At 46.1% G+C, this 24,859-nt stretch overlaps 1 protein-coding gene across 3 annotated transcripts in view; it reads left to right on the forward strand.

The window, feature by feature from the left end:
* Positions 1-1,245: 1,245 nt before the first annotated feature.
* Positions 1,246-24,859, forward strand: part of insyn1 (inhibitory synaptic factor 1) — a 54,462-nt gene continuing 30,848 nt past the window's right edge. Inside the window, exons 1-3 of one of the 3 annotated variants that reach the window (XM_030414787.1) lie at positions 1,246-1,941; positions 2,151-2,222; positions 2,529-4,219. In XM_030414787.1, coding sequence (XP_030270647.1) covers positions 4,076-4,219 — 144 coding nt within the window. In that variant the 5' untranslated portion in view covers positions 1,246-1,941; positions 2,151-2,222; positions 2,529-4,075. Of the gene's footprint in view, positions 1,942-2,018; positions 2,223-2,528; positions 4,220-24,859 lie in introns of those variants that run through there. The other 2 variants (XM_030414786.1, XM_030414785.1) reach the window with 2 other exon arrangements.

A 24,859-nucleotide genomic window follows, 5' to 3' on the forward strand; every position in this document is an offset into this window, starting at 1 on the left:
TATACATTCTCTCTTTTAGGGAGAGCTCTATTAAATACACCATGAATATCCAAGCAAAAAAGAAAGAGAAAAAAAGAAAAGGTATTTTGCAATGTCAAGAAAAAAAGGAGACCATGGCGAGGAAAAAAAAAAGTGCTGCAACATGTGGCTGTGCCACTCTGAGGAGGGAGCCTCCCATATGTGCAGAGAGACTCGGCAGCGAGGCTACAAAGGAAACATGCTCAAGGACACCTGTTTCTTGGAGGGAGCAGTTTGCGAGCAGCATCTCGTCTGTGCAACACTGCAGCAGCCATGTGCAAACGGGAAACGGAAAGGCACAAAGATCCAGTTGCCGCATCCGAAACTCCACACGGAGCCGCAATGTGCTCCGGAATGTGACGACATGCTGAAAATTTGATGAAGACCAAGGATGACACAATGTGTGCTCAGGAAAAAAAAAAAAAGTCTAACATTGAATGTGTTGCATTTCTTTATCGTATTTCTTAAAAGCCAAACTTGATCATTTATTAATCAAAGAAAACACGCAAAAGAGAATTTATTATACCGCAGAATATTCCCTCCAATTAGCCCTTAAAGCATCCGTGTAACGTCTGCGATCATAGCAGAAGCTGCAGAGGACTCCGGCGCGTACACATCTGCGTGGAAGAAGATTCACCTAACCTGAATGCATTTCTCTTTACAATTATGCTAAGGAATGCAATGAGCCTCTGGCCGCTCACTCCAGCTATCTGCCAAAACCCCCTCTGGAAACTGGCTTGCACTGCTCAAGAAGAAGTTGTCATTATGAATTTGCCTTACTGTTACATTATCTCCTTTAGAAAACTCATTTCATATTAGGCTAATTGCCTCTGGTGGGCTTATGCAGGGTCTGTTGTGTTGAGCAAGAAAAAAAAATAAAAAATAAAATTGCTGATGAAGAGGAGAAGAGGGGGAGAGGAAAAAAAGTCATGCCAGCCCTCCCTCCCCCCCCCTCCCCATTTCTGTCTCTCAGTCAGATGAGGTCATCAAACACCAACCTGCTTTGTATATTAATGATGCAACAGCCCGGGATTTTTGGACACCCTGTCCCCGGAGACTGCTCGGCTGGTAGGCAGAGGAAGACTTCCTCCTGATTTAAGGGGGAGATAACACACACAAACACACACCCCCCCACCCCCAGATAGAACTGTGACAAAGGCTAAGATAGGCAGCGTTGAGAGGAGATAGTGAGGGGAGTGCGGACGCCAGCACAGAGGAGAGGACAGGCGGAGGAGGGACGCTGTGCGGTGCGCTGTGCCTTTAAAGCGCCAAGCCCCTCCCCTCCACAGAGCCGAGCAGGAGAGCCGAGTGGTGCTGGCAGGAGCCTGAGCCCCACGATAAACTCTGGCATCAGCTTCCCTTCATCCGGCAGTCAGCGAGGACACAGCGAGGGCGCAGGGGCAGAGAGACGGGGACGGAGAAAGGGAAAGAGCACGAGTGACAGAGAGGTGGGGGGAGAGCGAGAGAGACGAAAACAGGCAGATAGACAGAGAGAGAGAGAGAGAGAGAGAGAGAGAGAGAGGGGCTGTCACGGGAACCACACAGCTCCCTTCCCTCGCAGGCAGCAACTCAGCCGCTCCGTCCGCCGCCTCCCGATGCAGCCGGATGCTGACGGGGATGACGGGTGGCGTGCTCTCAGCAACGCAGTTATCTGAGTGATGGTAGCGGCGGTGGCGGCACCGCAATCCGAAGCAGGAGCTCTCCTCGCCGCTCTGGCTGTTAGTCATCTTTCAGCCTCCTCTCTCTCCCTTCTCAGAGTGCTATCAGGGCCATTCATCGTTCCCATCTCATGCCTCCTGCCTCCTCCTCCTCCTCCTCCTCCTCCTCCACAGCTTCATCCTCCACTTCTACTCCTCCTCTGATGAGCCACAGCCTCAGAGTGAAATAACCCTGCTGATAGAAGCTTCTCTCTCTGTCAAGACAGTAAGTAGGGGAGGGAGGGAGGGAGGGAGAGAACTGCATGTGTGTGTGTGAGGGAGAGTGAGTGTGTGTGTGTGTGTGTGTGAGAGAGACAGAAAGAGGAAAGAGAGGAAGAGAGAACAGCAAGGCGGCGAGAAGAGAAGATGTTAGTGTGTGCGACAGAGAGACCGCTAAAGAACCGGCAGGTTTTTTTTTTTTTCTTTTTTGTGCAGCTTTGAATGATCCAGCTGTGTGTGGACAGTGAGCTCTGGGCATAGCAACAGCAAAAGTGATGCACAGGAAAGGTGAGTAGGTGTGTGTTCTGGCGCGCGTGTGTGTGTGTGTGCGTGGAGGTGATGCAAGTGCTGCCGAAGCGAGAGATGCATTTTAACAGCAGCTGGGGAAAAAAAAAAAAAAGAAAAAAATCAGCAACGCAGTTAATTCCTGTCCATCTCTAAGGCTCCTTCAACTCTCACTTCTGATTCCCTTTTTTTTATGTCCTCCTTCTTCTTTTGCTGCTGCTATGATTTCAAGGGGAGGGGAGACGGGAACGAGGGGGGGGGGATGAGACATGAGAGAATAAGTGATTGCTTTCCCTCCCGTCTGTCCAGGTGCCATGTGTGATTGGCCGGCGCACCCCGTGGCAGTGGCATCGCCCTGGATTTGGCGAGAAGCTCTCCCCCCCACTCGTTCTCTGGGGCTCCTCTGGGAGGCTTTCATAGGATTTATCTGGTCCTGCTGGATGGCACAGAGCTCTCTGCCTCTCTGAGAAGAGTCCACGGAGAAAAACACACACACTGCACGGATAAGAAGTAAAATAATTATCCAATCACAGCACAAGGAGGCAGACCGGGTTCCCTTAGCAACAACTGAAGAAGAGGAGAGAATCCTTTTTCTCTTTCTGCTCCCTTGGTTTTTTTTTTTCCCTTCTCTTTTTGGGCACACCCCTGTGGACTGCTGTGGGTCAGTGTTTTGCTGAGAGAACTTGGATAGTGCCGTTGCGTAAGACGTGCTGCCACCCAAATTCCAGGGGAAGGCGCTCGGTTCGCCCTCCGGCACCCCCCTCGTAACTGTGTCTCTTCGACACCACGATGTTTTTGTTGCCCCTCCACCAATTCTCGTCACAGGTCACGTTCCGCTGGCTTGGAAATCAATTCATTCTGATCCCACGCCACCTGGAATAAGCCCTGCTTTGGGGCGGGGAGGGGGGGGAGATTGGACTCTCTTGTGAAAAGACCCACACCTCCCTTGCTCTCCTTCCACGGGCGAGAAATGAAGGACAACACAAGTGAGTCGTCATCTGCAAAGAAAATGGATGTGAGGCAAAGTTTTTTCTGATGGGAGTTTCTACCGACGAGCTTTTTATTTGTCCTGGAGGAGGAAACGCCACACCGCACAGAGGAATACCCCCCTATTTTCCCCCCCCAAAACAGGATCTGTCCTTCCTCTCCTGAAAGACAGTAGCCGTCACTGAGGGACTATATTTAGAAGGCAAATCTCGTCCCCGCTGGCCAATAATGTAGAACACCATCATTTTGGAAAGCGAGCCACTGCTGGGGAGTTCTATTTTTCTACCTGTGTTGGATGAGCTTTCTCTATACAAAAAGGGTTTAAAACCAAACCCCTTTTCTGCTTTCACTTTTTTGTACATTAGCCCGCCGTCATGTCACTGTGTTCCACGATTAAAAACGACTGTACAGGACAAGTTGTGGAGGGAAAAGGTCCTGCATAGACAGGTGTTTTAAATAGCATCTCCTCGGGAACAGTTTCAAACGTACACACTGACACATGAGATGAGTTGGCTCAACACGATTATGTAAGAGTTTCATACCAGCTTTTTTGCCCATGTATTTTGCCTCGCTCCCTTTTCCATGGATTTACAGCGTTTGACTTTTCCCATGCTCGTTTTCTCGCCGTTTTCGGAAGCGTCTCCCAGAGGGCATGGATGTCAGAGCGTGACCCTGTGCCGAGTGTGCGGGCGAGGCAAGGTGTTTTGGCTGCCCAGGTGCTTTTAAGATGTTGAGGTCTCCCTGCGTGGCCGGGGCCCCTGTTCGGATCAGTAGCACTGAGGCTCCTTGTAGCCAAAGACATGGACCCCGACTCGGCTCCCCCACGCCCTCAGCCTGTTGGCCACTGGCCCCACGTCGCCCTGTAAAGGATGTCCCTCAGCAGAGCTCCGGCCCGGGACACCTCTGAGACCCCCAGCCCGAGAGAACGCATCCGCAGCCACATGAAGATGGTGATCAGCCAGCTGGAAGGTATCCTCATAGAGCTCAAGGATGTGGCCAAGGAACTCCGGGAGGTGAGGCTCAAAGTCAGCTTACACATTATCAGGCTTCCTGGGGTGGGGCCAGGGGGGGGGGGGAGAAGGAGACGGCGGCACACGGGGGGGAGAATGTGGGTGCCAGGTGGGTGTGCTTTCTCGAGTAGGGTGCGTTTAATTAAGTGTGAAATTCCTTTAGCAGCGTGGAGATTTTGATTAAGATTTAAAAGTGATGAGATCTCACTTTTTTTTCATTTTTTTTTTGGTTTTGTTTTTTCGAGCAGGAGGATATTGTTGATTACAACCGCAGCGTGACTGTCTTCCTTCTTATTCCCCCCCCCCCCCAAATCAAACAGTTGCTTATCGCCAATTACAAACGTCCTTCATGTGTTCAGTGGTGTCTTGTGGGAGGTACAGTAGATGTGAAGAGCTGTTGAAAAGCAGCAAAGCCAGGCGGAAAGGAAACACAGAGGCAGGCTTAGATAAGATACAAGACTTAGCGCCGCAATAGTTACATAACCGTTTTGTTAAGGATCAGCTGGATTCCTACTGTATTTTTTTTTTTTTTTTTTTTGCAACTGCCATGGTAACACTGGGAGATTTGTGTGTGTGCGTGTGTGTTTGCAGTACACGGTTTGAACAAGGATCAACAAAGAGATACCTGTGCTCGTGTGCATGTGTTCTTACATGTGTCTACAAGTGCGCCGAGTGGAAAAAAAAGAGTGTGTGACTGCTGACAATCGGAGTACATCTGTTCGCGTGTGTGAGAGTACAAAATGGCCCTCGTCATCTCTTTGGGATCTTCCCCCTGCAGCGTCCTCAAAGCTGTGAGCTCTTCATCGCAAAGCTCCTCTGAAGAGAGATGAAGGCAGATAGAGAGACGGAGACAAATGAAACCTGAGCAAACACTTGCGTCCGACCTGTCCCACATCCATCCACGCGCGTCACATGATTAACCTCCCACCTGATCAGGGATGTGGTGGGTCTTGGGGGGGGGTTTGCTTGCCTGTGTGTGAGTGAGTGTGTTTCCGAATGTGTTGAAGAAGCGAAATGGTGGATGTTAGCGCATGTAATGACCTGAAGGAGGAGGGCTTCCAGCAGCCGGGGCAAAGCCGCCATAACTCACTCCATCCGCCGACACGAGCCTCACCCCTCCCCGCTGCTCCCTCACTCCCATCCCCGTCCCACTCACCGAGCTCTACTTTATGTACTTGCACAGTTGGAGGTGCAAGGGCACAGCTCACGGCGCACCTTTCTCTCTGGTGAGCAGGAGAAGTCGGCCCTGTGCGCGGGAGTGATTGATGATTATGGGACAACTGCAAGTGGAATAATGCCGGCTGGAGCTATTTATAAACAAAAACACGGCCGGTGCCTCTGCCAGCTCCGGCGCATATTACCATTCTTATCCCAGACCCCATTAGAGAGGGCTCTGCACAGTGGCTCAAATGTCATTTTTTATTGGGAGAGCACAATCCCACATATTGAAATGGCTGAGGAATCGTATTAGCCGCAGTGGCGGCTCATAATGCCGGTATCAATATCCTGCAATTGACTGACCTGCGAGATCGCCGACTGTATCGCGGAGAAACAGGATCAGTGTGGCGCCATCAGATGCATGGAAGCCTAATGTTCCGTAAAATCTCTCATTCTTGGCCACGTGAAAGGAACAACATAATAGATAACAGCTGTCACATAAATAAATGATGAATTGCCGCGTGAATGGAATGAAATAAATAACTCCGTGAAGGAGCAGTAATGACTGATTATCACCCACAAGGTCTTCGGGGAACTGGAGACACTGCAGCACTCCGAGGAGTTCAAGCTGACGCTCCGAAAAGCACGCACGTAGCTGCCCAGAAATTAGAGAAGTTACCGGGCTGTTACTATACTTACTCCACAGTGCCGTTTTTCATAGCTCGAGATCACACACGTACTAGTGTCAAGATGCCAATTAAACAAAATCTAAATCCAAGGAGTGATTAAAAGCGCTTAATATCAACCCCTTTATTAGTCACACTGCAATAGAACCTGCCATCTGTCCAGGGCCTCGTTCCGTATCTTAAATATATCGACAAGAACATTTAGTTCAAACATCTACATGAATTAAAACATGAAGTTTTTGGGAGGTTTTCCAGTCGTCTTTTTAGCAGTTAGCTGTCCTCGTAGCCTTACGCACCAACCATGAAGAACATATGGTTCTGCAGACTTTTTCAGATACATCATGTCCCGCTAACAACAACAACAACAACAACAACAGTCACTTCCGGGTAGAAAACTGGCGATCGATTTGCAATGTGGCGTTACGGGAGATTGTCAAACTTTTTATGGTGTCATTCTGCTAGCATCTTTGTTAGCTACACAACAGCAGCATCCCGGGCTAACTGCCCAAACAGGAAAATTGGTCAACGTTGGTGAATTGAAAGCATCACACATGGATTTTAGATGATTAAATGGTACACTTTGAAATAACATCATAAAAAGACACAGTTCAATTGTATGTAAGCTAACGCTTGATTGCAGGGGCGTTCTACCCAGAAGTTATTGACGACAACCATTGTGATTTGGTTAATGACAGTGCAGGGCAAAATACTTTTATTACTCAGTTTTTAATGCAAATTTAAAAAATGTTCTTCCAGCGTTGAATTGAATACATTTTTCAAGCCTCAAGGAAAAAATTTAACAAGGCCCTCTGCAGGTACCACTTCATACGTTTCTTCAGTAACCAAAGTGTATAATATTGAACACAGTCAACATGATGGTACAAACTACTTCAGCAAGAGATTGAACATGACCAGACTTGACATATTTTGAAAGATCTTCATCTGCTCTCATTCTAACCCAAAGTGGATTGGTTTCAAGCACGGAAGTCTTAAAAAGGGGGTCATCTACAGGTCTTACTTTTATTGTCCGCCAGAATTCATCAGTCTCATCATCCCCTTGCCTCGGAGAACAAGAGCCAGCCTCGCATCTTAAATACCGGCAAAAATATAGGTTCATCATTTTTTACCAGAGAGTCGGGATCAGTACGCTAAGTGCAGTCTAATCGAACCCCGCAGTGAAGGTACCATTAAACTTTGATCACTGTCATGTAAATTGTTTCCTGTGGGGTAAGTGCACGCCATTTGGACATTTTGAATATTAAAACTTGGAGGAAAAAAAAAAAAACGTCCGCCTTTAATCTCACATTATGAAGGATTATTTAATTTTTACTGAAATTCAACTAAACGCTCCGCAAACATTTTGAGGGAACCCGATAAATGAGCGATAATGAATGTCAAATTAAAACGCAATAGCGATGACATTTCCATGTGCGTATCCGAGGCCTGGGCTTCTGTTTTTTTTTTTTTCCCCCCGTCATCCATCTGAGCACTCTGGTCCCTGACTACATTAATGTTGGTTTGTGTTCCACCGTAACAGCTCTCAGATTGACCGGTCTTATAGCCACAGACTAGTATCTTGTAACCATTGGCCTGAAAGTTTGCAGACATTGAGCAACCCGTGCCGTGTGGTTACCAAACCCCACCCCAGATAAAACACATTCAACTGTTGGCTGTCTGCTAAACTACGCATGCACTGAACAAATCTGTATATCATTACTGTACGTCAAGCTGTTTCATCAGAGAGATCATTTTAATTTAAATATGTGAGGCGTCAGTTGCTTGTCCACGCTACAGTGGAGTCTCCGGCAGTAAATCTCCTTTTACGTGTCAAAGATAAATGTAATACAAGAGCACGCGCAGTTTTTCAAGATTGCCCCCTAAAAAGCCCATTACAGTCGAATACAGCCCCGTCTTACTTGTGAATCCCATTACGGGCCTCGTGACAGGTAAAACGAGAAGGATCTGAAGGAAGGACACTGGAAGGTAACGTACTGATAAACGGCGCCATTTGTAATAATAATACTGGCAGGAGTGGCAGTAATTCATTTAGGTATCGTGTCAACCTTGCTCGGAAGTCCGGGGATAAACAATGGGGAAAAATGGCACCAAACAGCCTGTGAAGTAACCCTCTGAAATTCCTGATGCCAAGCTGAATGCCTTTGCTGAAACTGAGTTCCACTGGAAAAAAGAAAAAAAGAAGGGCGAATGAGGAAAACGCTAATGTAGGAGAGCTCTCATGTTATTAGAGAGACTGGTAAATCGAAAGAAAAGGAATTAAGACTGGGGAGAGGAAGCAGTGGTATGTACCGGGGTGGGAGAAAGAGGAAGAGTTGGCAAGCGAGCTTTTCACGTCTTTCCACGTGAACCAAAGAGAGGGAATGATGGACTGTTATTACGCGGATGTAGTTGTTATGCAGACGCGCACCACGAGCAGACGACGCCGCGCGTCTGTGCCGGGCTCAAGACAAATGAACACCGGGAGGCAATCAGGAACCGGTAGAATTAAAAGCTCCCAACGAGAATGGTGAGTAAAAAAGCTGGACAAAGAGCAATTATCGGAGCAGAGTACAGCGTGTCCAGGACGCCGGCCCCTCCATCAGTCAGCCATGCTCGTCGTGCTGCTGGAGTTCTGGCTTCTGCTCAGCTACAGGGCCACGGAGACGGGGGAGGAGGGGAGGCAGCAGGGAAAACACCGGCGTCAGGTGAAAAAAAAACTGCGTCTTCCAAATGTCAGCTTTTTTAACTATGAAGTCCTGAGTAACAGCTTTAGTAATGAGGCCGGCCACCGTACAGATTTTTCGAGTATTTTATATTTAAGTGTGTCATGGATGTTTTTGATCTACCTGCGAGTAGCGTCAGCAGGACTATCAGCCTTTCAGGTTTTCGCTCGCCAAGAGAACAAACACTCTACTTTGAGCGCGGCCCACCGCTCAGTATGCACAAGCACACCTCATTTAAGGTTACAGTCGTCCGTGGGCACCGCCGCCGACACGGTGGCAACAAACGGGGTGGTCTATTCAATTTCCATTCGCCGCTTAATACCAGATGTGTGATCCCATTGGCCTGGCTGTCAAATCAAGGCATTTGTGCTTAAACGGAGTCTGTTGAAGAAAAAATAAAACGCCACACAGTTTCATAAAAAAAAGAACCGGTGTGGCGCTCTTTCATGTCTGAGTTGTGCATTGTGAAAGCAAAGTGTGGAGGGTGAGGTATCCAAACAGGCTGGCGCCCCCCCCCGACATCAGCTATCCCGACGCGCCAGCCAGCGGCGCCTCCTTACCGAGACCGAAACCAGTTATGACACATCAACAACGAGGGGCGAGGGAGGGGGACGGTCCCCTCTCTCTGCTGAAGCCGCCACGCTCAGCACTGAAACCAAATCTGTTCCAAACCCAGAGGCAGCCCAAGGGAGACCAAAACCAAAATCAAAGGGCCATTTTTTTCTTCTGCAGGGGCCGTATCCTCTCCTCCACTCCGTGTTTCCCCCACGCTGCTGCCGCCGCTGAGCAGGGCAGGGAGCAGAAAACTGCCTTCAACACTGAACCATGAGGGGCGACGCCAGCAATCAGGGAGTAGAACAATAAAAAAAAAAAAAAAAGGGCTGGTGGTAGACTCTCGCGCTCATCCCATGAAATAGTTGATCCTATTACTAGGGAATATTTAAGGGAACGTTTAAGGGCATGGCAAAGATATTAGGGAAATTTGAGGATTCCTGTGGGAGACATGAGTCACCGCCGAGGCATGTAATGCTGCAGAATGGAACATTTTGAAATTATTATAGCACGCAATTATAAAAAGCGTTTACAAATTCAAGATTCGCCCCTCAGTTTCTCTGTGTTCAGTCTTTAGCCTGAATTAAGTAGATCTATCTCTATTACGCAGAATATGGGCCAAACAAGGACATTTCACCAGTGCCGCTGCCGTGCGTGTGCCAGCATGCTGAAGCAATTACACTGTAAATAAAAACCCGGTTTGAATCCAACCATTAACGATGACTTGATATCGCTGGATATCACATCGCCCTGGCAGGAGATTGTGGTTCTTTCCTGTTTGTCCAAATGACTGCCTACAATCAGAAATTACAATCAGTCACAAAGCTGCGTCCTCGTGGATCGTTTCCCACAAAGCGACCATTTTTGAACTGGCTGCGAGCGTTGTGGGTTTGCTGCCCAGCTGACCGCAGCGCAGTGATTTCCATTGAGGACGGCCCCAGCCTGTTGTCCACCAGAGAATCCATTCGCTTCAGACTGAGGTCCAGCAGGATCCGACCCGCGAACGGGCCCCGACCAGCTGTCCTCGCCGAGCGGGCAGAGCGCCTCACACTTAACCACTCGCAGAGGGAAAGCACCCTTCAACCTGACATACCTGGGCCAAAGGGTTTCTTCTCATTAAAAGTCATTTGGAAGAAATGACAAGCACCCGCCTGCTGTGTCTGTCAATTTGTTCCTCCTTGCCTGACCTCTTTTGTGTGTGGAAATTAAATTCCCAAATTAAACTTTGGTGACGCGCCTCCAGCGGAGTTCTCTTTTTGCTCAGGAAAACAACAAGAACACGGCACCTCCGGCCTTATCTATTCCTCGCTGAACACAAAAACACCCCGCCATCTCCACACCTGTGTTGCCGCCTCGAGCTGAGCTCCACACAAATTCGTCCGCTCTCGGGAGTGAATCGGGAGGCTCAATTATTCTCAGGACTGATGAAACGCCGCTTCAGGACTCGGAGCTGGATGTCAAATTGTCTCGTGGTGGAACCGATTCTAAACAGATTCTGACCCGGCCAGGGCGCTTGCCGGCACGAACGCTCATCGTGTGCATTTTTACTCGGCTGATGCTTCTACCTAAACGAGCTCGCAGTTTGTGCCGCATCAGAATAATCTTTAATTCTCAGATTCCCTTATTTAAAAAAAAAAAAAAAGAAAGAAATAAGGGGCGCCGAGGACCGAAAGGAGAGAGCACAGTCGAAGAAGGCAGGCGGCCGCGGCTCACAACGGGTTAAGACTTTAGCGGCATCTAACCTTGACAGCTGTGGAGAGAATAAAACTGCACCACGCAAAGTATTCCCCTGAGCCTCTTTTACCTAGCTCTGCCGTGGAGCTTTCGAGCTTCTTTAGGATGCAGGCCCAGCATATTGACTAGCCCATCATGCCTGTAAGACCCACTGGATTAGCCGGCCCTTTGAGCTCTGCCTCCCTCCCGCGTAACCCTGCACTCAGCATAGACTGTAATGAGGGCTTTGGGTTATACCTCTGCTGAGGTAAACACTCACAAAAATTGTGCTCGTCTTTGCTCATTGATTTATATCAGTGAGCACTGTGGGGTGAGTTCCAGATAAAGCAGGAGGGAAGGGGGGGGGGACATTTTTTATTTATTTATTTATTTTTTTTCCAGCCATGCATATTTGTACTTTGTGATTCCGCCATGACAACCCTTTTCGCTCGTCCCCAGGCAAGGATAGAGACTGAATAGGATGAAAGAGGGAGTTAAAGACAAGAGCAAAGAAAGACAGAGAATGTGTGAAAGAGCGAGAGGGAGAGGAGGAGAGGGGGAGAGAGAGAGAGAGATGAAGGCTGGATGGAGATAATGGTTTTCTCTTGCTGCACGGAATTGCGACAGACTGGGTGGAACAGCTCAGATCAGTTGTTGCAATTGTGCTCGTTCGTGGGCGTGTTTAGGATTGTTTTTGGCCTATCTGTGCGCTGTGAATAAAACCAGTAGGCTGTAGTTAATGGTGTGAAAAATGGCATCCATCGAAGTGCACAAGCAGCCTCCAAGAATAGCTACATCATTTTATTGTGTCAAAGCGTACTGTACGCAGAGGGACAGCTCGCTCTCCATTAGACCGGCTCTTTTTTTTTTTTTTTTCCCCTTTCCAGGTGCGCGCGCTCGTTTTTTCAGCGAGGGCACGGATGATGGTAAGGCAAAATTCCGATCTGCAAATTAATAATGAGCTCTGATTTCAAAGAGGCGCTACATTTTCCCCTCCGTTTCCGCGGCCCGCCGAGAGCGCTCAGGGCGGCGTGGGCCGACCCACTCACCAGCGCGGCGGCTTAATCCGGCTACAATCTTTGGAACTGTGTTACACTGAGGGATCATCAGGAGGCTTTTTTGTCCTTCCTTTTTTTTTTTTATTTTTAGCCGTAGTCTGTGATGCATCATAAATCAACCCAGTTTTTTTTCGAATGAGATTGTTCAGTTTTTAAGCGGCGGAAATAGCTGAACTGAGATGGCACAAAACCGAGCATCTGGAGCCGCTGGCCTTAAAGAAACTTGAACGTTTTGTAACATTTCTTTAACGGCAGTCGAGTTGATGCACAAAAGCATGTCCGTCCCCACAAAATCACATTATTTCCGACAGATGGTACGATTGCAATCTGATTCACGATTGTTGGACTTGATCATCTTTTCATCACAATCTTCACTTTAACTGTAAAAGAACAATATTAAAGACAAACAGATGTGGTTTCTTACATCTGGAGAACAGGATTTGTAGGCCAGGGTGTCTCTTCAGCTCTACTGTATTTCATTATAGTGTTTTGTAACACATTTATCAAAAGCTTTGATAGTATACTTGATCACAGTTTGATTACCTGTGCAGATCTTACCCTGACGTGTAATGCCAAACAGTCGCTCGCCTCGGACGTTACATTAAAACCTTGATACGGCTTTGGAGGCGGAGTCCCATTCATTCCTAAGAAAGCTGCTCCCAAGCCAAAAAAAGCTCGGCTCTCGGGGTATACAAGTAGCCGGATCTTCCGCCGACAGAGCCAGCTAACTTGAATGGAGATTATATGTTTTAATCTCGCAGCTCCTCTAGACTTTGGCGCTCACAGAAAACTTACAGGTGGTTTTGTAGACGCTATGGATATTCGACATTCATGATCATTTGAACGTTTGAAAAGAATATCTGGCAGTTATTTCTTGGGTGAGCGGTGAGGTTCTAGGATTTTGCTATTTGATGTTGGCAGCAGAAAGGGTACAAAGCGGCAGTATGTTCTATTGCGGAGAGGCTGTTATTCCTAAAACTTCTTCATTGTGGAAACGCTCATTCGTCAGTAATTTGTCATAATCAAGGCAAACGAGCCACCGCACAAGAAAAGTGTCAGGGGAGAAATGCGCTCGCGTGGAGCAACATTCAGCCCGACAACTTGCAGAACCGACGGCCGCCTGTAGTTTGACACATTCAAAAAAAAAAGCATTTCTCATTCATTTTCGAGCTCTTTGTGTTAAAGTTACGAGGGAGGAAAACTCGTTGTAACATTTCAGTTCGGCTGATGCGCCGTAGAAAACGCTTCCTGGGATGATGATGATGAATAAGCCCGGCCTACTGTTCGCCTCGTTATAAAGCACGTCTGCGCCGGGTTCTGCTCTTGTTATCTCGGAAAACACAAATGGCCAATGATTCTATAAGGAAGTTGTCAGAGTTATGCATTAGCATCGACTCTGGTCATTCATTACTAAGCACATTTTCCACGGGTGGAGTTTTCTTTGTGTCCTGAAAAACACAACACACACACACACACACACACACACAGAGAGAGAAAACAGAGGACAACATAAGGACACGCCGCCACGGAAAAACTCATCTTTTAAGGTCTATAAATTTTGGCACAACATCTGCTAGGTTGTCCTGTCTTCACTTAGACTTGTTTTATTGATTGTCTTGGAGTCGCCGCAAATTAAAAAGAAAAAAAAAATCTTCTCTGCAGTGCAATGTTTCTTAAATGATCCTAGCTGCATTGTTGCTCAAGCAATGTTGCTATTTTTTTGGAATATACTGATACAATACAGTGTTGTTTCGCTTTCGATACTTAGTATTTCACATTTTTTTGGGGGCTTCTTCAAAATCGTTATGCCGATCCTGCCGTGTTAAACTGGTAAAATTGTGCGGCGCGATCGCTGGAAAACTAAAACCCTTCGCATTGTTCAACAGAACCATGACAGTTGCTATTCTGAACGGTAATTACAAAGTTTTTTGTTGTGTTTTTTTGTTTTTTTGCATAAATGAGAGCAGCTGTTGTGCTCTTCACACCGCCAGAACCAGAACCAATTTGCAACCGGCGCTAAGAAATAGAAAACAATCACTCAAAAGAAAAAGGGATTCAAGTCTGACGTTCGGCGGAATTGACGATCGGATCTTCGCGAATACTGACAGAAGAACGCCAATACTACTGAGTCACCGGTTCACAGGAGCCAAAGGTTTGTGTTTCCAAAGCGGCTGGCCAGGATTGTTGACTGTTCTTCGGGAACACCGTTGCCCAGAATGAAGCTAACGCCGCTAAGCTGCTTTGTTGCTCTCAGCCTGTGTAGTGCTCCTATGAAGTTCATGAATAAAAGAGTTAGTTTTTAGGCCTTTGTTTGTGTTATGTAAGGAAAAAAAGGGTCTTGTTGAGATTTGAATTGGCATAGCTTGTGGTGGGGGGTAAGTGAGCGCTGCTTCAGGACTTGACTTCAGAGGGAACGGTCTCAGCTGCACTGTACGAGAGGATCCTGCAAGTAAATGGGGTCAGTTGAGGTTAAAGTTTAACTTCGGTTGGGCTCATAACGTCAGTCGATTGGCCTTTTAATACCTTAAATTCTGTAGAAACTGTAGAAATGCAACAACAACAAAAAATGCGCACAGCTATAAATTCTAGCAAATAATTCTTATTAATTAATCTGACTGCAGGATTACACAGTCCTGACACAGAGCTAATGCACCTTGTCATGTGAGCAACAAGACTCCAGAAATACCAGAAACATTGGATTTTCTTACTTGGATTTGTTTCTAATCCACCTAATTAATGCCAACTGGGCCAGAGATCCATTTAACATTTAAATGTCATTAATTTCTTCCCTCTGTGACGAGCCGGTCCGTCCCGGGGTCTCGCAGTTCATCTGCAGTGTTGGACCGGTCTTACCAAATGAACCAGTTACTTTTGTTTTCACTTATTATGCAAGTGAACCTTTACATTTTCTTTTTACAAAGGGCGAGGCTGGTAGAGTAAGTGTTAGAGGCTGAGATATTAATCTTCAGGAAAACAGTGATTTCTTTTGAAAGGCTTGACAAAGACAGCTGCGCGAGCCACGAATCACAAAAAGTAAACATTTGCACGGAAAATGAGCCAGTGACACACGCACACACACACACACACACACACACACAGAGCTGCATCAAGCCACACACCTGTTCACTCACGAAAGCCTCGGTTCCTGCGTTTCCGTGGTTTTTCTCTGCTTCAGAATCTTTGCTTTCTTCAGTCAGTTTTGGCTGGGGCGGCTCTGGTTGTTGGCTTGCAAATTGGACGGGTGGTATTACTTTTCAGGATGATGTCCAAGGGGATGCCGTGGATCCAACATGGAGGGAGGATTGCGCCAGCAAGTGCTGGTGGAGCAGGTGTTGAGGCTGCAGGTGAATAAGCGTGCCACGACTGTGAGTTATACCTCCATTGCGGATTCAACACCGGTTGCGTTTTTTTTTCCGAACAAAGCACTGCTTTCTGCTCAGCTTATAAAGTGACCTTTGTCTTCATGTTTGTCACCGTGACTCCCTGTAAGAGGCGGCACCTTTTACAATCCCAGAGTCTGAGGTGTAAAAGCCACAGAAATGTAACCCTGCTGAGCGTCTCGAGGAACAGCTCTTCATGTTTCTGTCTCTCTCTTCCTCTCGCTGCCTCGCACACTCCGCCGGTGGCGTGGCATGGATGGCTGCCACCACTGTCATTGTCAATAGCGTGACAGCGCACCATCTAACGCAGGGCAGGGCAAGATGAAAGAGGCACAGCAGAGAGGACAGGATAATTATTCAGGCACACAGCTAAGAGCAGACGGGGACAGAAGATGTCAACAAACTGTTTGGGTGATTAATACTTTTTGTCATCTGCGCAGTCACCTGTGCAGTTGGCGCTTTGCGGCCGAGATGATGAAGCCTGAGATTTCTGACTTTTATGCAAAGTAGACGACACGGCAAGGTCTGCGAGGGTGAAAAATATAATTAGGCTTTTTGGTCGGCTGTTATTCTCTGGGATATTAACCAGGGATGGGACTGCAGGTTGATGTGGGCTGCGGCTGGGCCGTGCGCTGAAGGTTCTTATTAGAGAGAGGGAAAAAAAAAAATCCTAATTATGATTATGCAAAAAGCAGATTGGAAAAAAAATGAATTTACTGATGAATTTGCCGATGAACATGCATTTGCAAATGTTCCAAGGTTAAAAAGCTTCTGGAGGGTCTTCTTTGTTTCAAACCTCGTGCTGTTTCAGCCGCAGTGTTTGAGAAAATAGTCATTTGGTCCTCATGTCGTATAAATGATTAATATTTCATCATCTGAAGTCAACTGATTTATCATATCTTCACTAAAATGAATGTTTATATATTTCTTTAGGTTTCCTGTATTTGACGTGTTGTCATGGGAAGTCTTTGTGATCTTCTTTCATTTCAATGTAGAAAAGGTGACTGTATGTACGTACATGGACGTGCTGACTTGTGTTTCACTTGGCCTGTTGGATCCTGTTGTCAGAGGAGCTAATGTCATGGTGAGTAGGTGGTAATTACCAAGCGACATATATGAAATGTCCTTGATATTACCCCCAAATTACCCTCATGATTACTTCAAGATTACTGAAAATTACCCTTGCATTATTGTGAGAATAATACTCTGCTATTTTACCACATCAGTTAATAAAACGCTGGTAATTTCTATGATACATTTCCAGGGAACTTCCAACTGCTGATTCAAAATTCTGCTGATTTCCATCTAGTTTCTGTCCAACCTCCCTTCAGCGGGCCACTATTTGATTCATTTCTCTAAATGTTTAGGTAATTATGGTGGCAATTAAGCTGTCATTTCAAAGGAATTTCAAATACGTTACTTCGTAATTACCACCTACTTACCTTGAAATGATCGGACCTGTAAAATGATGTGCTACCTCAGAAGGCTGCTGCTTATGAATCAGCCCCAATGGTAACCTGTAGCCTCTTTAGCTAGCTTTATAACCATGCAGCAGCAGCAGCATGCAGACACGAGTATGTGAATACATTAAAAGCAGTGTTAGGCAACGAGATATATAACATGATTATCCCTCAGTGGGCTGTTAACAAAAGCAATGGGGGAAATAGATCCTCTACATTTATGGGATTCTGTATGTTAAGGGTGTTATGAAAGGTAATACGGCCATTAAATGGAAAATGGATGTATTGAAGAAGGTACAAAGCATTTGTATTGGACTAAATCAAGCCTTATAATAACATTTCAAGTTATAATGCATTAGAATAAGTGCTGTTATAACAGCAATAATTTGAATTAGCAGTTTGTCATTTTTAAAGCAAATATACTCATGTAAATCTCAGATGGGAGAGCTTGTTCTTGTCTTGCATTGTCGTTAACTGCATATTTCGGGGTTCTGGACTGTCTGGACCAAAAAAAAAGACATCTGGTTTGCTGTAGGATATTGTGATGGGTACTGTTTTTACTGTATTTTCCACAATCTGCAAATTAATTGTCGATAGGACCTCCTGATCACTTTATGCGAGGACTTTCCACAAGATTTTTCTAACAAGGTCGTCCTAAAGCCACAGGAGGGCGGCGGGTGATCCCGACGGCAATAATTTAACCTCTAATTGTAACGTTATCTAAAATCTACACAAGTCAAGAGCAGAATTTATTGGATCCGTTCGAAGATAACCATCAACAGAAAAAGCCATTGCAGTGACAGGTCCCATTGATTTTATTGATCACCGTCACCACGGCCATTGACGCTCGCAGCTCGTCGTGAGGTCATGCACTTTGAGATTGATTGAAAATAATACAGTTCGACTGATTTACTCAGTGTAAGTAGTGCTTCCTTCATTTCGTAAAAATGCACTACGCAATACATCCACTGTTAGTTAGAGTTGCACACCGTAGCTCATCACTAACCGAGGCCATTTCTCGGGTGACTCCATTACGGGAGGCACGCTCGTTTCCGTCCGCACCGGCTCACGTGTACAGCCGGAGTACTGCACACGCACGCAAGTACATTCACTTCAACACAGCGAGAATCCATATTTGCACGCCGTCTGTGGTAAGGAAAGTATGAAAGTAGCTGAAGAGTCTGACAAGTAAAGCGACTCCACTGTCCTCAATTCAACTATGACTCACTCGGTTTTTGTGGCTCCCAGTGAGTGAGCAGAGATTATTCTCTGGGAATAAGATGCTTGATAGAGATACTGAGAATGTTTTTGTTTTTTTTCTTTTTTTTTTCGGACGGGATGAGATATGGACCGTTTTGATTTTTTTTTTCGAGGGATAACTTCCTGTAACTTACTCTGTTGCTGCAAATGAGGATGAACACATTTTACATCCTATTATAAAATCCGCTCCGCTGTCCTCGTGTGATATTACAAGTGTCTTTATGTAAAATAGTTAATTCTCCGATTTCAAAAAGGTCGAAGGAAACAGTGTGATGATCGATACAGCGAGTGCTCCCTTCTGAATTTCTGCGTGTGACCAAGGACTTAAGGTTAATCATGACTGCAGTGACCCTGACAGAGCTACGTTTTCTGCCGCTGCCACATAAATCATAGTGCCCAGTCTGCAGCTCGAGGTTTATTACCAATTCTGTTTGCATCTGCGACTTGCCAGAAGTCAAACTATGTGACTAATTGACCCAATGTCTGGAGCCCGTCCTTGTTTGGCTTTAGCGCAGTTGACACGGATTACGAGATGGGGAGTGAAGGAAGGAGGCAGGAAGCTGCGACTGCGACCTCCGCGGTGGCCGGCAAGGTCAGAGCTGGAATATTGTGACTCCCCGGAATTGGCTGCTCGCGTTGGCAGAGAGGGGGCGGCTTGATGGAGCGCTTCGCCCACAGTCAGGACTTTCGGAGTCAGGTGAGGGTGGAGACACGCGGGTCATCCATTGTTGGGTTTGAGTGGGGAGGCTTTTGTCAGCACAAAACAAATAGGGCAAGGGTAGAGAACAGCAGGGGCATCCAATGTCCAGTCTATTTAGGTGTCTGTATGTATGTGCGCGAAGGGAAAATATTTAGAGACCGAGAATCAAGAGATGATGTGGAGAAGACGGCGGGTGGAGGGGGGAGAGGGGGAGGGAGAGAGAGAGCAGACTGAGGGAAGAAGAAAAGAGAGGCAGACAGGAGAGGAAGCTTATCTCTTGGCCTGCAGACAACAGTTTCTTTTTTAAAGCCGGAGCCGTGTGCACATGGCCGAGGGTGGGGGGGTGGAGGCGTGTTCCTCCTCGGGGTGCGCGAGCCAGAGGGGTCAGCAGTTCATCCCATAATTCTATTGCTGCGCGTCACTCGCAGATGCACGACAATAGGAAAAAAAAAAAGAAAAAAAGAATTTGGTTTAGCTATTTAACACCTGTCGTTCCTGCATCTGCTCCGGGAGCTGCAGCACATCCCAACGAGAGATCGCGAAGGAGCACCGAAGATTTCTCTTCAGACGATCCTCTCTGCTCTTTATTTCACTTTTAACCGATGCCGGAGTTTCTTGATTTCTTTTTTGCCCCCAAGTAAGCATCAGATCCATCTGTCCTGCGTCACTATCGCTTTGCAGAGTCATTTATAACGCCCAAAAATAGCTTTGGTCTACATTTAGTCAATGACATCTGCTATGACCTAAATGGAGGCGATATTAAATGGGCTGCGAAGTGGCTATATTTGAGGTGGCGCGCAGTCTTTTAAAAAGGGATCTGTGTTTTCAGCACATCCTTATGTCTACATGAGGAAGAGAGGGGGAGAAAATCAAGGGCAATGCATTCATATGAAAACCTGCGAGTCTCTTTAAAGTCACAATACTCCAACTGAAGAGCCCCACGCTTCATCAACTTGATGCTGTATGTTTAGTTTTAATACGTTATATAGGAACGGAGCGTAAAGTGGGGCAGCATAATTAAAGAATTAGTTTGTGATGTGATATCATAAGTGAAATGACTCAATTAGTATTCAAATTGGATTTCGATTTTAAACCACAACAGTATTTATTTATGTATTTATTTTTTTGAAAGATCACCGTTGGAGGCAATGTAAATGTTTTAATGTGGAAAATTTGCATAGAAATAAAAAACACTTTAGTCCACCGGTGACTATAAGGCAATTTAGTATGTATACTGTATGTAAAGTATTTCCATTGTTTTTGCATATGTGATCAGTTTATAGATAGGCATATGTATAGAAACGTTAAAAAACTAAAACGATGGCTTTAATTCAGCCCCAACAATCTGATTAAGTCTTGCAGGAACAGGAGATGAGACAAGTTTCCTTGTTTTGCTTTCTTGAACTGCTTGATTCCAAATGACACACAATACTGTGGGTTGTTATCAATTAATACTGTGTTTAAAAGACACATTTTTTCAAAAGGTTAAAGCACAAATTTAGTATTCACATTAGATTTTGAGTTTGGAGTGCCTTCTTTAAAGTTGCACTTTTGGGGAATTATGTGAATGTTTTTACATGAAAAACAAACAAGTCAAATTTTCATTCCAGTGTGACTTCAAGGCATTTCATCAGGAACTGCGTCAAGTTATATGTAATGTACAATTGTTTTTGCATATATGTACACATGTATGTATATTTTGGCCCCACAAATCTGCCCGAGTCGAGCTTACCCAGAAGTTCTTGAGTCTCCGGCTTCTTAAAGGTCCAATTTATGAGAACAACTTGTCAAATGTCGACACTTTGGTATGTCGGTCAAACTGCAAAAATTCCCAAATAGTCATTATTTGACAAGGAGGTAATAAGACTCGTAAAGCTACTTTCTAACCTGTTGGATCTTTAGGCTCCCTGAATCCAAATATCTGTATCCACAATACATTAACCTGCTAATAATTCATTCAATTTCAAAAAGAAACACAAATCAAAAGCCAATGTCTTCAACCAAAAGGATGCCCCTCCCCCAAAAAATGCTGATAAATTTCAGATTGATTGAGAGGATCCTTAAAAAATACATGAAAAGAAAGTAAGTCAAGCATGAAGAACAAATAATCTAAATTGCTCATTTAAAACTGAACTCTACTTTCAATTATGGTCACTTTGCATCAAACGTCTGAGCCAAAGTCTACACACCTCATGCTCACGTGGTGACCGGCCCCTTCCAACGTGACGACACAACACGAGCACACGGGCGTCCGAGAGCGCCACATCCACACTCTTCACGGAGAATTATGCGTCGCGAGACACAATATAAAATTCCCAATTCAATTAACTAAAAACTCTTGGCAGGCCCGCGAGCGATAGCCATATTTCCCCACATTCTCAATGCAAATGAAAACCTAATTTCCCTACTTATCATACCACTTTACACAGATCAATGTAGCCTCTTCTTTATGCTTGGGAGCAAGTCCCGCAGTGCTTTGTATCCACGGCTAAGTTGCCATTATGATGCCCCACTTTGATTTTCCCGGAGAAAAAAAAAAAGAAAAAAAAAAAGGGATCTCATCCTCGCAGAGCTTCATTTCCTTTTAGTCCGGGCTGTTCGTACTGATTGTTTTAGAACTTCACACAAAGTACTGAATAGAAACTTAATGACTAAAGATAAACCATTTTTTGACATTTGGTGCTACTTTTTTTTTTTGTCATTGAAGTCCCCCCCCCCCCAAAAAAAGTTGCGTTTATCATCAGCGGAGTCGCGTCTCTCTGGAGGAATGAAATTAAAGAGTGAGCGACATGCAAAAGGATTTGAGTTTCAAAAGTTTGTCTTCTTCGACTGGAGCAGATGACGGTGTGACCTCTGCGCATTAACGTGGCTGTGAAAGTAAATCTCACGCTCAGGCTCTCTAGTTCTGCTGCTTGATGTGGCACGCAAAAAGACAAAAAAGGAAAAAAAAAATCTGTTGCCTTGGCGTGTTCGCGTGGAGGCTCGGTGGCGGCGCCGCTGGGACTTTGCACCCAGTCCAACTCCTCTGCTCGTCCAGATGCTGCCCATCCGGACACCTGGAGGAGGGTGACACCATTACCTCTCCCTCGGTCTAATTGCATGGACGTAACATTGGCAGTGGGGGGGGGAGCTGCTCGGGAGCCAAATTCTGCAGGACGAGCTAGCGGGGGGCTCGATGCTCCAAAAATTCAATGTGACAGTCGCCTCCTGATTGACAGATTGATAAAGGTTGACTGCGGCCTCTGCTCACCGCAGGTGGACGGTCCGTTTTTCCCCGCCTCCGCGGGACTCCGGGGAGGTCGGCTTTAAGGCCGGGAAGTGGAAAACAGCTCAGGAAACATTTAGTGTCGTATTTGAATCTGGCTGTAACTGTTGGTGGTCAGGCAATTAGATATACACAGTGCAAAACACAGCCTCATGCTGTTCTCGGCCCACTCCTGCCTGCCCGCCTGCTTCAGCACTATACATATGTATGAGAGTAAGCTCAGGAAGAGAGGAGCAGCAACCAGCCTAGTTTCATTTTTTGAATGCAGGTTGTCTCAATGGATTATTATGCAGAGCTTCTCATTACGACGTGCTCTGACTCCCGTTAACCAAAAGTTTCATTGGCTTGATAGCTTTTGTTCTGTGCCACAATGGCAATGGAGTAACCTGACCTGCCCCGCGAGAAGTCAAGAGTAATGAAATTAAAACGCTTTTATGGGGAAACAAAGATCAATTAATAAATATGTTTGTTGTTTTTCCTTGTATCAGCGAGGCCGGTGGAGGCAGAAGATGCACCATTGATTTCCGAATCCTGAATATCCTTCAGGAGTATCAAACTTTGTTGCCCTGAACTTCGGTTAACATCTAAGCGCATCAAAACACAATCCTGTCAGGGGGGTTTCACGCGCCAAGATCCGGTGCAACCAAGCCTTACATCCTTGAACAAACAAGCAGTGAAATAAATAATGTCCGAGCGCTGCAATGCCAACAGTGTTGCATTGTAATGAGCTGTGCAAAAGGGGAAATCTGCATAGAGCCATATTATCTTAGAATGACTGGCATCAAATGCTCTGGACACTAAAACCTCTGATCCATGAAGATTCTCAAATTGGATTTTATTTTCTACTCGTGTACATCCTCAATACTCACATCCTTTATCTCGGACTGACGAATAAAAGGAAAAAAAAAAGGGGGGGGGTGGTATAATACCGGAATGTTTCAGATTTTCTTTAAAAAAGGGAAAGAAAGAGAAAACAAACAATTGAAGGTTGCCTCCGGTGTCTTCTCTGCGAGGGGCATTGAGCCATTAAAGGCGCAAAAGCGAAGCATCAAGGAAGGAAGTGGGAAAAAAAAAAAAAAAAAAAAAGGAGCGCTGGCACCGCTAACAACATCGTCACTCAGCCCACCCACCCACCCACTCCTTACCCTTCTTTCACACCACGGCGTCAAAAGAGCTGTCAGAAGTGTCTCATGCCTCAGAACTGCTGGAGAAATGTCGGACTTTTGTGGGAGGCGCGGTGCGCTCACGACGTCGAGGACAATAAAGGAAAAAAGAAACAATCTGGCATAGCAGTTCAATTTAGAAATATCATTTATTTGATGAAAGGTGCACAACCTCAGCAGCCAGGCTCCATTTTGAAGCGGAGGAGAATTTTTCCCAGTGAACCGGACCCGCTGTAAACTTGCGCGACGGCCACTGGCTCTATATTTCATCCGTTTTTATACTTCATTGGATTTCCTTCCTGCATCTGCTATTGCCGTATTTAGTGTTGATGATTTCCAATGAGGGAGGGAAAAAAATAGGCCATCGGATTCTCTTAATTCACCACACACTCTCTGGCCCTGTCATTTAATTGATAGATGCTCGCTCTTTCCTTTTTTTTTTCCCCATTCTTTTTCACTCTCTCCCCTGCTCCCCACAAAGCTGTCCATTTATCGCCACTTTCATTACTCGGGAGCAGAACGGTGAGTTTTTCGAGATCAGCGCCGGTTATCTGGTGGCTAATGAATTGGGTGGACTGCAGATAATGCAGGAGCATCTGCCTTCACTATCCGGGGACACTTAGTGACATGTTCAGAATGACAACAAAAGGGACGAGGAACTAAAAGCCATGCCGCTGCCTGACTTATTACAAAGCAGACACGCGGCTTCTTTTTTTCCTCTTGCGTTTCCACTCGTTCACTCCGTCATTTCTGACCAAACGTTAATCGTGCAGCCACAGACGCAGTCGTCCTTTTGCCGGCTCTGCATACGAGAGCTCTCGAGATTCGTGTTTGTTGCCCTGTTTATTCACACTACTGATTAAAGTGCCTCCTAATGCCGTGCAATTTGAGAGACTGGAGTATTATTGATGTGCCATCTCTGAAGCCGGAGCCCAGCGGTACAGTAGCAGGGCTGTGCTGGTGCGAGCGCTGGGCCCAAAGCACCCTGCCAGCAGCACTGAGGCATGTCATTAGAAGCACCCAATCAAGCCCACACGCAGGACTGTTGCTCAAGTGGCAGAATTGTAGCCAGAGGCCGACAAAAATAAAAAATATATATATATATATATATATATAAAAAACACACAAACCTTGGTTCCCCCCAGCAGGTGCAGGGAGCAGCTCAGGTCCTCTCGGCTCTGTTCTCTCCGACTCGGAGGGGGTGAGTCCAGTTCCTTATTTTTTATTGGTTAAATTTAGACCAGTGTCCTACGCTGCGGATGGAATACTAATCAGGCCAGTGCCGAGCCAAAGAGAGGAAGCTGCGAGAGGCTCGGCTCCCGTTATTCCTCCTCCTTTTCCTCCATTTCTGCTGCATTACAGCTCCCAGGCTCCTCCGGACACCACGCTCCCCACCAAGCAAACCCCTCGCCGCGGGTTTAACTGTGACCCGGAGATACACATCGACCGCTTTCCCTCACAATTACAGGCGGCGTTTTGATAACGCCCGCGGCATTTCAGCGATACATTAAAGTCACTTTAATGGGAA

This window comes from Sparus aurata, chromosome 4, assembly GCF_900880675.1.
Source record: "Sparus aurata chromosome 4, fSpaAur1.1, whole genome shotgun sequence".
Taxonomy (NCBI): Eukaryota; Metazoa; Chordata; class Actinopteri; order Spariformes; family Sparidae; genus Sparus; species Sparus aurata.